The sequence below is a fragment of the Marmota flaviventris genome, chromosome 10, assembly GCF_047511675.1.
Source record: "Marmota flaviventris isolate mMarFla1 chromosome 10, mMarFla1.hap1, whole genome shotgun sequence".
Classification (NCBI taxonomy): domain Eukaryota; kingdom Metazoa; phylum Chordata; class Mammalia; order Rodentia; family Sciuridae; genus Marmota; species Marmota flaviventris.
Genome location: NC_092507.1, coordinates 32,371,911 through 32,386,347, shown reverse-complemented (window position 1 = coordinate 32,386,347; position 14,437 = coordinate 32,371,911). Strand labels below are relative to the sequence as shown.

General features: G+C 36.5%; 1 protein-coding gene across 1 annotated transcript in view; it reads right to left on the bottom strand.

Moving 5' to 3' along the window:
• Positions 1-14,437, bottom strand: part of Ccdc30 (coiled-coil domain containing 30) — a 130,306-nt gene that overhangs the window by 77,809 nt on the left and 38,060 nt on the right. Inside the window, exon 8 of the mRNA XM_071617755.1 lies at positions 861-986. Within this exon, the coding sequence (XP_071473856.1) occupies positions 861-986 (126 nt within the window). The remainder of the gene's footprint in view (positions 1-860; positions 987-14,437) is intronic.

Here is a 14,437-nt window from a genome sequence, read left to right as displayed (position 1 = left end):
GCTGATGACATTGGGCAAAAAGGCAAGAAGGTAAGGGTTAGCTTCCCAAAACCACAGGAAGGTGGCAAGGGGTGTCAATTCCCTATTCAATTTCACTAAAAATTCCTGTAGGTCATTAGAGGTTGGAGCTTGGGGCATTGCCCTGCTGTCACCCACCCTGCCAAGTAATTAATAAGTATCACCATCCTCTAAATTGAGGATCTAGACTTCCATAATTCACTTCCAGGTCTCTCTTCAAAATAGAGGCCGATTTTTGTCTATTGATAGATCTTTCCAAGATGGCAGAACAATTATGAACATCATAATTGAACACCTGTGACTTAAAGGACTCCAAGGCTAGTGCTGGGTCTCAACTTGGGTAAACAAGAGCACTAGGCCCTTACTCTAGAAACACATATTCTATAGTGCTGTGGACCAAACTGTGTCACACTCAAAATTTATATGTTGAAGTCCTAATTTCCAATATGGCTGTATTTGGAAATGGGGATGAGAAGGAGGTGCTAAGGATAAGGGTGGAATCCTAATCTGATAGGCCTGGAGCCTTTGAAAGAAGAGACAGCTCTCTTTCCATCATGTGAGGACACAACATAGCAAGAGGGGTCTGTCTGCAAGCCAGGAAGATGTTCTTGCTAAGAAGTGAATTGGGTCAGCACTTTGATTTGGAACTTTCCAGTCTCTAGAACTGTGAGAAAATATTTTTTTTTCTTCTTTCAGCCACCTAGTCTGTGGCATTTGGTTATGGGATGTGTTTATGGCATTTGAATGTCCAAGTTAAGATACGTAGTTGTGATTTATTTTAAAATAAAAATAAATAATACTACAAAATCCCTAAATGAGGAAAACATCTTGAGTGGCAATACCTCACTATCAACTTTCAAGGCCTTCTGTATAGTAATAAAACCAGATGCCAACTGCTTTTTCTTCTCTCTTTCTTCTGAAAAATCACCTTCAAACATTTCAGTTTTTTCTTGGCTCATTTTCTGTATCTATAAAAAGCATTTTACATAATTCAATTTATATACAATAACAGTGTTTCCTATAAGTTCTGACACAAACAAGTTTTCTGCGTAACTCAATTATAAAGTCATGCAGGGAACATGTGAACCTAGGAAAACTAATTCATGGTACTAGAGTTCATAAGATATGATCGTCTCTTCAAGCCTGTTTATACAACTGTTAAGGGTAGTAAAACTTGTCTTACCTATATTATAGCCATCACAGTAGGAATAAAATGTGATTTTGAAAGTATTTTATAAATTTTTAAAACCTACCAAACATAAGGTATTGAAGATATCTTTCTAAATTAACTGATGATAATTGGAATAATAATGGTAGGAGCTACTATTTATTTATTGAGGGTTTATCAAATGTCAGACACTGGGTTAAGTACCTTACATGCTTCATCTCATTGTTTTCCCAGAATGTCTATGAAATTGGAACAAATATATATTCTTTTTCAGAGGAGACTGGTGAGGCTCAGATATATTAGGTAATTTTCCCAATGTCTCACAGCCAGCACTGGGATTCAAACTCAAGTTTAACTTAAAAGCCCTTACCCTTTTTTCCCCCACTTTTTTATTTGTTCTCTTTAAATATACATGACAGTAGAGTATATTTTGACATATTATACACACAGGGAGTATGACTTATTCTAATTAGGATAAAAGTATCTATTCTATTCAGTCTTGCTGAAGACATTTCTTTTGTGTATAAAACCCTATTAGGAAATCCAATCGAAATACACCTTAGTGAACACACAGTGAGAATCAAACAAATTCTCTTGATGACCATACTTTCCACAGCAAGAGCACATCTATCAAGTGAACTAACTACATATTTGGCTTGGCCAGTTAGGAAGCAGCACAAGACTGACAAATCTTCACTCTGCAACTTGGGAAATAGGGATGGTATGCTTTACCAGTCTGTTCTGCTATTGACTACCAAAGGGACACTGAGTTAGTTACTTTATTTTTCTTAGCCTCAGTTTCCTCATTTGAAAAATAGGGACAATGAAGCCTTGACATACATGGGCACTTCATTCATAGAAAATGTTCTATAAATGTCAATTTGTATCATGGTTGAATTGTTCTGAATTCTCACATTTATTCTTCAATGAAGCAATATTTTTAAATCGTTCCTACAATTTCAATGCACTAGTCTATCCTATATAAATATGTTTTCCTTTTTGAGGTGCTGGGGATCTAACCCAGGGCCTTGTACATGTTAGGCATGGCTTTACCACTGAACTACAATCCTGGTTCACTATCCTAAAAATATTTTTAATATGTTCTCTCTTACTGGACTTCTCTTGATTACTCCCCCTCCTCCACACTCCTGTAACAACTGGTCACAGTCATAGTATGCAGATTTACCATCACTAGAAGTGTGCTTTCTCCTTTTGCCTATTTCCTGTAATCATTGAGCATCCGTATAAAGTTAGCCTAACCTGTATTAGAAAATGTAACTGAAAAATTATCTTTATTTCTTACCTCATTCAAATCTTGGACTTGATTTGTCTCTTGACCTTTCATTCTGGTTTTGCTTCTGTCTTCCTAGATTACTGATAATTCAGGCTCTAAGATGGAAATCTTAATCCAAATTAACCACCAGTTAAAATGCATATGTGTATTTTTTTAATATTAAAAGAAAAATGTTATACATTTCTTAAGCATCCTTCCCTGAGGACATTTCTGATATCTCTTCCTATAAAAAAAGCTTCACCTCCTGTCTGTTTTTGGACCAGCTGCTTTTATTATTAGCTGCTTCACTATGGATTTGAGCTTTTGCTGTTGTTTGGCAGCTGAGTTAATGGAAACAAGCACTAGAAAAATACAGAATCTTAACTGTTCTGAATTAATCAAAATGCTTAATTTGCCATCCTCATGTTCCATGTCAATAAAACAGGAATAGAAATCTCAAAGTGATAAAAGTTAGAAAGAATAGGGAAAGTTACCAAAAAAAAAAAAAAGGATGCTAAAACTGAAGTGTGACTTTTATAATTCCTTTTGTCCAGTGATATGGTCAAGAATTACAGCATTGCATAAGGATATGAGGAAGAACATTTTCCTGTCTGTCCTTCTTCACCAGCCAACACTTAGACTGGTGAACACCCTTGCAAATCCACACGTGACAGGCTGATGCGTTCAACACGCAGAGCAAGAGTTCCTTAGCCTCACCCTGCACCACCTGATGCCTCAGCACAAAGTAAGGGAAACACCTCAACTGTTAAAAAAAATGGAGACATATTTTGTTTTCTTTGTTGGCTAAAAATGTTCTGTATTTTAATGTGATGATTTTAAAAAATAGTTTTTCTAAATAATATATCTGAAATTTGAAAAAAAATTGGAAAAAATAATTCATATTTAATGTAAATTTATACAGTCATGTATTTTAGTTTAGATTTAACATATCTATATGCCTATAAATATATAAAAATATATAAGGCATTATTTGAATATATTATACAAATATATATTTGAAGTTTACCATAGTTTGTGACATGTTGAATATAGTTAATACATTTAAGCAATTTGTGCACTTCATGAGACCTGTGACCAAAGTTTAAAGCAGGAAAGGGGCAGCAACAGTGGGAGATAGAGATCTCTGGGTTCTGATGAGAGGCTACCTCACCTGTTAGCCAGCAGGGCACAAAGAGGAAAACTAAGAACTTGTTAGCAAGTTTCCTTAGCATGGGGTAGCTACCACCGACTTTGGAGAAACAGTTTAACAGCTCAGAACGTTCCACTTTCTGTGTTCTGTCTGAAAGCTGGGGATCATTTAATGCTGTAAACTAAACCATGCCTCCCTGCTGCCTCATCTCAGTCAAAGGCCATGGTGAATGCAGGCACCCTAAAGAGTAAAACACTGGGGTCATCACCTCTAGGGGGAGGCTGTGTATGTGTGCAGTGCTGGGCACACTACAGCCCTTGTAAGTTATAATAAACCCCCCATATAAATCTCCTCTGTAAATCTCTACAAGAGTTGGAATTGCATGGAAAATGGGCTCAGGGCCAGATAAACCTGGATCAACTCCTGGTTCAGTTCCTCTAAACTCTCACACGTGAACTGGGAATACTATTTACCCTGAGGAGGGCTGTTATAGGGAATACATGAGATTGTTAGACACCTGGAACAGATCATGGCCCTTAATAAATGCTCAGTATATTGTGGCCATTATTATTCCTTCCAGGTACCTAGTATTTCCTTTATTTTAGGCATTTTGAGAACATGAAAACCAACAGCACTATCATAATCTATTTAGTGATAAATCAGTTGGAATACAGAAATGGGTAAGAAACACAGTCTTATCTTGAGAAGTTTATTTGATGTAAGGAACAATTTTCTAGATGAGCTTTCCTTTTTCAGCCACAGGACTCCCTACCCCTTGTTTCAAAAGAATTCTCATGAGGAAACCCACTACAAAGTGTACAGAAGTGGAGGCTACTCTGATTGATGCAGAAATAGAAGACTTAGAAGTTTTTGTGTGTGAAACATCAAGGATCCCTGAAATACAGTTTTAAAATCAGAGTGGCAAAAATATGAGTTTTGTAGTCAGGTTGAGATTTCAAATCTTGACTTCCATGCTTACGAATCTGTGATTTTGGTTTCCTCAACTGTAAAACAAGGTAAAAAAATAACTACCCCTCCTGACCCAAACAGAGAGAGTGAGAAAGAGAGAAAGAGAAGGGAAGGGGGGGGGGGAAGAAATATTTGAAAAAGGAGATGTTTATATGAGAAATTGTCTTATGTAATTATGGAAGCTAAGAAGTCCATGATCTGTCATCTGCAAGCTGAAGACTCAAGAAAGCTGGTGGAATACTCCGGTCCACGTTGAAAGGCCTGAGCACCAGAAAAACTAATGATGGTACAAGTTCTAGCCCAAGTGTGAAGGCATGAGGACTGGAGAGCCAATGGTATAAGTTCTAGTCTGAGTCTGAAAACCTGAGATCAAGAAATGTGGCAGTGTAAGACCCAGTTTGAGAACCATAGAAGACTGATGTTCCAGTTTAAGCAGTCAGGCAGGGAGAGTATTCAATTCTCCCTTCTTCCACCTTTTGCTCTATTTAGACCCTCAACTGATTAGCTGATGCCCACTCACACTGGTTTGGCAATGTGCTTTACTTAGACTACAGATTCAAATGCTATTCTCTTTTGGAAACACCCTCATCCACCCTTTAAAATAATGTTTGACCCAATAGCAGGGCATCCTGTGGCCCAATAAAGTTGACATACAAAATTGCCCATCACAACATCATTTTACTTGCTTTTGTAGGAAACATAAAATAGTCATCAGGGAGGAATGACTGCAGGAGGCACCTGAGTGCCCATCTAAAAGCTGAAGATCCATGCATGGAGAACACCATCCTAGGTCAAGACTGGAAACAGGCTCAAGGGAAAGAGCTGCCACTCCTTACTTAGACTACAGCTCTCAATTCACTTAATTCTTCTGCTGACAGTGACCTGTAGTTAACAGTTATCCTTACACCATCACTAGTCTGCCAAACATGATGAAGAAAACTTGAGGCTTTTTCTTTGTGTAAGATAGAGAACTTTGGAGGCAAAATCTATTCATAGTTAAACCTCCTCTTTCTTCAGGAAATATTGAACTTTAAAAGTTCATTTAAAACTTATTTCAAATTGATCACTATCCACTGATAACTTTTTCTAGTTTTAAAGATTTCTACTTGTTCACACCTTTAAAGGGAAAGAACATGTATTTGCAATGCTCTTCATTAGTCCACTCTGGCTGGCTTTATAAATTGAAAGCTCCATAATTTTAGAAATCCACACAAATTTTGAGTGTTGATGACAAGTTTGTTTGTTTGTTTCTTTTACTGGTTTACATACAACCTAGAGGATTGAGATCAGACGTAGAAAAATTCTAATACTTAATTGTTGGACATTAGGGAAAACTGAGTGACCTTTCCTGAATATCTTTTAAAATAAGATAGATGCTCATTGACACTGAATATCACAGATAACATTGATCGCAGACAGAGGTTGATAAACCAGATAATCTCCAGTTCTCAAGAATTCTGTGGTACAGAGGACCACATGGTGGGGCACCACTGATCTCTCCCTTTGAGGAAATACTTGCCATATTTTCCAGGTACCTTCCAGTGATACCTGAACAAGGTGGGAACATAAAGCCCTGGTAATTTCTACCCAATGTGAAATTTTTCTGCAGATTGCCATTGTGCCAAACTCCCTGTTGGAATGGCTGAGACTTTCTCAGAGTCCTACCACAGTCTGAGGCTGGTCCTATCCAACCTTCCTTCTCCCTTTTTAAGAGATGTCAGATCTGCATTGAGATCTGAAGGCTTTCCCTGCCTATGTCTGCTTCTTTCCTTTGTCCTTCACAGGTGCCACCCTCCTGCACCAGTCCACATCATGTAGACAGATGGGTAGCAGAATAAGGAGCAGGTCACAATCATGGCACCATCAAAGCAAAAGAAAATGACTATATAAGAAGTCAAAAAGTTTAAACCATTCTCACCTCAGTAAAGCCTTAGGAAGAATATTTCTCTTTTGGCAGACAACTTATCAGAGCAATCTCACCTCTTCTATGTGCCAATCAATTTGTTCTAGACTTCATTTCACATGAAATGAAAGATGGAAAAAATGGGGTAGAAACATTAAATACCACAATTATCCTTCTTTCCCAGACACCCCAAGAAATGGCAAATTGGACAACATTATCATTTTTCCTACAATGTCAGAAGAAAGAGTGGAAAAGTGAGATTTGCATGAGAGATTCATTCTGGTTTTATGTTTCATATGAAATGTTTTACCTTCTAAACATTGTGGGTAATACTTTTTTTTCAACTACATTTAACAAAATATTATCCTGGTGAGTATTTACAATGACCTCTCTTCTTACTGATTTGTTTATATATTCACCTATATATAGTCACTCATTCCATAAACAATTATTGCATTGGTATTCCATAAACAAAATAAGCATTGGTATTTTTCAGGGTCATGGGAATATAATAATTGATGCCATTATTGTTCTCAGTTTACAGATAAGGAAATCAAGTAATAGAGTTAAGTAATTTGTTCAAGGTCACCAGGCTGACTGGTTCCAGGGTATGCTCCTAACATTTAAACTAAATTTTCTCAATTATGCCTTTCTATGTTATAATTAGCCCTGTGGTCTGTTCTAGTAGAATATCACAGTGGGAGAGCACAGGCAGATAAATGACACTGAACAGTGATCAGCCTAGTGGTAGAGTCATACCAAGTGCTGAGGCAGCCAGAGAACATTCTTTGTGTTATGACTTCCAAATTTAACACTTGTAAGAGGTTTTGCTATAAATGCACATATTTATATTCAAGTAAACCTTTCTCGTGAGTTTTATGCTTTCAGAACAGTTATTTTGAAAAATGATGCACATAAAATACACCAGAAATCCATGTTCAAAATCGCCTTTGGAAATGGTAAACACATCCCCCAGATACCTCCCTCCACCAAAAAAAGATAATCATCTTTCTTAGAGAAGTTGATTTTATGGTAATATTTCACATATATTCAGAGACAAATTGGAAATTAACTGGTACAACAGTTTGGGGCAAAAAAAGTTTCACTTTATAAGCCAAACTACTTGTCTTGTGTAACCATGCAGCCAATTTATGAAGAGAATTTATAGATAGTTTTTATTCAATGCAATTAGTAAACATGATTAAAGCTTCCAAGGAAAACTATATCAAAGAATATACATATTAAAATACACAAATTCTGGTGTATTTAAAAAAAGCTTTTTAGTTGTTGATGAACTTTATTTTATTTATTTTAATGTGTTGCTGAGGATTGAACCCAGTGCCTCATACATGCTAGGCAAGTGCTGTACCACTGTGCTACAACCCCAGCCCTAAATTCTGGTGTATTTATTAAAAATTAAATTAAATTCTCTGATATAAGGATGCTGATTCATAATGGGGTTGGTGGAGGGGAGCATGGGAGGGACAGATGAACTCTAGATAGGGCAAAGGGGAAGGAGGGGAAAGGAGAAGGCGTGGGGGTAGGAAAGACGGTGGAATGAGATGGACATCATTACCCTAAGTACATGTATGAAGACATAAATGGTGTGACTCTTCTTTGGGTACAACCAGAGACATGAAAAATTGAGCTCTATATGTGTAAAATGAATTGTAATGCATCCTGCTGTCATACATGACAAATTGGAATAAATTTAAAAAAGTAAAAAGAAATAAAATTAAATTGAAAATAATTGGTTTCCAACATTCTACAAAAGATGAGAGGCCTAAGGAATCATTTCGTCTGATACAGAGGAAAATACCCTTGGAGATCCATATTTAAAAAACTAATTTCTTTAGTTACTATGAATACCTGGAAAAGAGATCCAAGTAAAAACATGAAAAACTAGAAAATGTTATCAATTATTCAGGCAGTGAAGCAGACAGTGTTCTAGGATGACATCATTTATGTGATTGGACAGGACTTAAGAAATTTCTAAGGGAGAATAAAACACCTCAGCCCCAACCTTCCAAAAGAAAAATAGCAGTGGACATGTAAAACATGTCATAGAAAAAGAAAGAAAGGCCATCATGGAATAATGGGGATGAGTCTTTTTCTTACCATTATAAGTAGAAAAGTAGGGGGGGGAAACCATGTGAAAAAAAACTGCTCTCAGTCTCTAATGGACTTCAATCCATTAGAGGCGGGGGATGGTGCATGAGCACTACAATTGCCAGGCATTTCTGCCTGGAAGCATTTTCTTTTTCTTTCTTTCTTTTTTTTTGGGGGGGGGCATAAATTGTGTCAGGTTTAATAGACTATGCCATTGACATTTCTTTTTTCTTTCTTTCTTTTTTTGGTGTAAGCCATTTTAAAAAAATAAATTTATTTATTCTAATTTGTTATACCTGACAGCAGAATGCATTCGATTCATAGTACACATTTGGAACATAATTTTTCATTTCTCTGGTTGTACACAAAGTAGAGCCACACCGTTCGTGTCTTCATACATGTACCTAGGGTAATGATGTCCATCTCATTCCACCGTCTTTCCTATCCCCAAGCCCCCGTTTTTCCCCCTCCCCCACTGCCTGGAAGCATTTTCTAGTGTGTGACAATGTGAGGACAATTGTGTTTAACAGTTCTTGAAGAAGTGAACAGAAAGAGAAAGGAGTTCAGAAAAATAAAATGGCAGAAATGTGTGGGGCAGAGTGCCGGGGAAAGGGATCCACACAGAGAAAGAACAACAGAAATCTCCACAGGGTTTTACTGAGTCTCTCCTTAATATTTAGCCATACACGGGTAGGACAAAACTCCATGAAAACAGGCAAAGAATGAGAGAGTTGTAAGAAGAACAATTCTCAGAGTTCAACAGGGTTGGAGGATGTTTGAATTCTGACCAGCCAGATTAGAGAGTCCTTGTTGAACGACAAGGGTCACACGAAAGGAATGGACTCTACTAGCCCTAAAATAAATGCTACTCTAAATCTGCCATAAGAAAGATTTTTAAAAATTCAGATGGGATCAAGCTATTCATCAAGTAGCTTAACCAACTACTATAACAAATTTTAATATTCTTTAAAAAAATTTTTTTAGCTGTAGATGGACAGCATGCCTTTATTTTATTTGTTTATTTTAATGTGGTGCTGAGAATTGAACCCAGTGCTTCACACGTGTGAGGCAAGCACTCCGCCACTAAGCTACAGCCCTAGCCCACAAATTTTAATATTCTTTAAATAAGACAAAAAAAATCCAGCCATCAACATAATATCCATAATGTCCAACATCCAGTAAAAATTACTAGACCTGCAAAGAAACAAAGAGTGACATAACTAAGAAAAAAAAATCAGTCAACAGAAACAGACCCAGAGTCTATCTTTGTAGACACAATGAATTAAAAATGGAAGATATTTTAAAAAATAAACAATTAAATTTCTTTTTTTTAAAGAGGGAGGGAGGGAGGGAGGGAGAGAGAGAGAGAATGAATTTTAATATTTATTTATTTTTTAGTTTTCGGCGGACACAATCTTTATATGTGGTGCTGAGGATCGAACCCGGGCCGTACGCATGCCAGGCTAGCACGCTACCGCTTGAGCCACATCCCCAGCCCCCAAAACAATGAAATTTCTAGAGAAGAAAAATTTAATATTTGAAATGAGTATTTCATTGGGGCATTGAAAACACAATAGACTATATAGAAAAAAATTAATGACTTGAAGATATAATAATAGAAATGATCAAAATGGAACAAATAAAGAAAAACCGGGTTAAAATGATCAGAGCCTTTGAGACAACACCAGGAGATCTAATACATCTAGTTGAAGTTACAAATATGGGGAAACACAAAAATTTTAAAGAAATAATGGCAAGCCAGATACAGTGTCCCATGCCTGTAATCCCAGTGACTCAGGAGGCAGAGGCAGGAGAATTGCAAGTTCAAGGCCAGCCTCAGCAACTTAGTGAGGCCCTAAGCAACTTAACAAGAACTTATCTCAAAATAAACAAACAAACAATGGCTGGGGATGTTTCTCAGTGGTTAAGCACCCCTGAGTTCAATCCCCAGAACGAACAACAACAACAAAAAAGATATAATGGAATTAATTTTTCAATACCCAATGAAAATGACAAAACCACAGAAGTTTATTCCCTCAGTTGTGAAGGCTACAAATCTGAAATCAGGGGTTAGCAGGGCCATGTTCCCTCTGAGACTTTGTAGAACCCTTTCTTGCCTCATCCTAGCCTTTGATAGTGACTGGTTTTTTTTTCTTGGTACATTTTATTTTATTTATTTATTTTTTTATTAGTTGCTCAAAACATTACAATGATCTTGACATATCATACATTTGATTTAAATGAGGTACGTAATCTTATTTTTCCACGTGTACAGATTGCAGGATCACATTGGTTATACAGCCACGTTTATACATAGGGCCACACTAGTGTCTATTGTATTCTGCTACCCTTCCTATCCCCCCTTCCCCTCCCCTCCCCCTCCCATCACCTCTTTCTACCCAATCTACTGTGACACGTTTCTCTCTTTCTCTTTTTTCTTCCCCCCCCCACACCATCTTATATGTAATTTTGCATAACAATGAGGGTCTCCGTGCAATTCCCCTTCTCTTTCCCATTCCCGCACCTCTCATCCCTATTTAATGGTAATCTTCTTCTCATGCTCTTCCTCTCTGTTCTGTTTTGAGTCGCCCTCCTTATATCAAAGAAGACATTCGGCATTTGTTTTTTAGGGATTGGCTAGCTTCACTTAGCATAATCTGCTCTAATGCCATCCATTTCCCTGCAAATGCCATGATTTTGTTATTTTTTAGTGCTGAGTAATATTCCATTGTGTATAAATGCCACTTTTTTTTATCCATTCATCTATTGAAGGGCATCTGGGTTGGTTCCACAGTCTAGCTATTGTGAATTGTGCTGTTATGAATATTGATGTATCTGTGTCCCTGTTGTATGCTCTTTTTAGGACTTATGGGTATAGTCCGAGAAGGGGAATAGCTGGGTCAAATGGTGGTTCCATTCCCAGCTTTTCAAGGAATCTCCTTACTGCTTTCCAAATTGGCTGAACCAATTTGCAGTCCCACCAGCAATGTACAAGTGTACCCTTTTCCCCGCATCCTCGCCAGCACTTGTTGTTTGACTTCATAATGGCTGCCATTCTTACTGGGGTGAGATGGTATCTTAGAGTAGTTTTATTTGCATTTCTCTGACTGCTAGAGATGGTGAGCATTTTTTCCTGTATTTGTTGATTGATTGTATATCCTCCTCTGAGAAGTGTCTGTTCAGATCCTTGGCCCATTTGTTGATTGGGTTATTTGTTTTGATAGTGACTGTTGATCATTGGTGGCCCTTTGCTTACAACTACATTACCCTGATCTGTCACCACATGGCATTCTCCCCATGTATGTACCTCCAGGTGGCATTTCTCCTTGTCATAATTACACCATCTATATTGTAATAGGGCTCAACCTATGATTTCATTTTTATTTTGATTACAAAGATCCTATTTCTAAATAATGCCACATTCACAAGTCCTAGGAGTTAGGGCTTCAGTGTGTTTCTGGGGAGGCACAATTCGGGTCAAAATAGAAACTAATATACAGATATAAAAAGCTCATGCAGCTCAATAATAAAAAGACAAATAATGTCACTTAAAACTGGAAAAGGATTTGAATGGACATTTTCCAAGAAGAAATACAAATGGCCAATAAGCACACGATAAAATGTTCAATATCATTAGTCATTCAGGAAATGCAAATCAAAATCACATTGAGATACTTCACACCCACTGGAATGGCCTTAATAAAAAAGATGGATAATAGCAAATGTTGGTGAAGATGTGGAGAAATTGCAGCCTTCATACACTGCTAATGGAAATGTAAAATGATACATCTGCATTGGAAAATAGTGTGGCAATTTCTCAAAAAGTTAAATGTAGAGTTAACAATATGACCCAGTAATTCCTCTCCTGAGTACATTCCCAGAGAAATGAAAACACATGTTCCCACAAAAACTTGTAAAAGATTAGTTATGGCAGCATTATTGGTAATAGTCACAAATGGAAACTAACATGTTCAATTGATGAATGGATAAACAAAATGTAGTGTATATCCATACAATGAGATATTATTCATTCATAGGCAGGGATAAACTACCAATTCATGCTACAATATGGATGAACCTTGAATTATGTTAAGTGAGAGAGAAGTCAGACACAAAAATGCTGTGTGTGTGTGTGTGTGTGTTGGGGGGGGGGGTTGAGGATCAAATTCAAGTCTTTGTATACACTAAGCAAGTGCACTACCACTGAACTATGTCCCCAGCCCCCAAAAGCCTGCATTTTAAATGACTTCTATTTAAATAAAATGTATAGAATGAGCAAATTCATAGAGACAGAAAGTAGCTTAGTGGTTGCCAGCGGCTGGAGGAAGAGGGGACTAGGGAATGACTACAAATGGGCAGAGAGCAAGGGTGATGAAAAGGTTCTGTAATTAAACAGTAGTAACAGATAACTTCACAAATATTCTAAAACGTACTAAATTGTACACTTTAAAAGGGTATGTGAATTTCATGGTATATAAATTTTATATATATATATATATATATATATATATATATATATTTTTTTTTTTTTTTTTTTTACGGTGGTAGGTATCAAACAGTGGGCCTTGCGCATGCTAGGCAAGTGCTCTACTACAGAGCTATAGTCCAGGCCAATATATTTTAATTTTAAAAATAATAAACGTATATAAGTATGTGTAATATTTGTGCTCTGAAAGATACAAACCTTTGCTGAGATACACTAAAGAAAATTCAAGTTCATAGATTTGAGGACTTGTTGTTAGACTGTAAATTCTACCTAAGTTCTATGCCATATAATCAAGATTCTGGCAGGAATTTGTCAAAATTGACAAGTTGATTCTAAAATGTATATGAAAAAGCAAAAGACCTAGAATAGCAAAAATAACTTTGGGAAAAAAAAACATAAAGTTAGATTTGTGAATTATAAATGCAGATGTACAGCATGTGATTGTCCTAAGAATAAACATATAAATTAAAAATAAATGTGCCAATGTAATACAAAGGTTTAAGAACTGTCTTTTCAACATGTAGTTCTGGAAAAACTGGATATACATTTTGAAATGAATGAGACTCAGCTCACAGAATATACAAAATTTATCTGCAATAGATCATAAATCTAAATGTATAAACTAAAACTATAAAATCCTTAGCAGAAACGATAAGTAAATTTTGTGACCTGAAGGTAGACAAAGATTATGTAGATAGGCATTTTGTATCCTATCACAAAATAAAAGAGAATATTGATGAATTGGCCTCCATCATATTTCTAAAACTTCTACTCTTCATAAAACACTGTTAAGAAAATGAAAATACATGGTATTGACTGGGAGAAAATATTTGCAATACATTCGTTTTACAAAGGACTGATATTCAAAATATACCAAGAATTCCTACAATTCAGTATTACAAATGCATACAATACCACCAAAACTAACCGAAATATCTGAACAAACACTTCACAATAGAACATATATAGATAGGGATGAGATTGTAGCTCAGTGGTAGAGCACTTGCTTGAGATCTGTGAGGCGCACCGGGTTGGATCCTCAGAATTACATAAATAAAATAAAGGTGTTGTGTCCATCTACAACTAAGAAAATTAAAAAAATATATATTTAAATGACCAATGAGTATCAAAATACATCAACTGTCATTAGACCGCCTTGAAAGACAATTAAAACCACAACTAATTCCCATTACATATCTACTAGAAGATACACATTGGTGCTTGATTACTTTGCTCACTACTTCAGAGGCTGATTGTGAAAAAAATCAGATGCTGTATACATTGGAGCCTATACCTTGTTAATTCTCTACCATATTTTATTATGTTCATTGTGGTTCCAACTACTCATCGCCACCCACTCC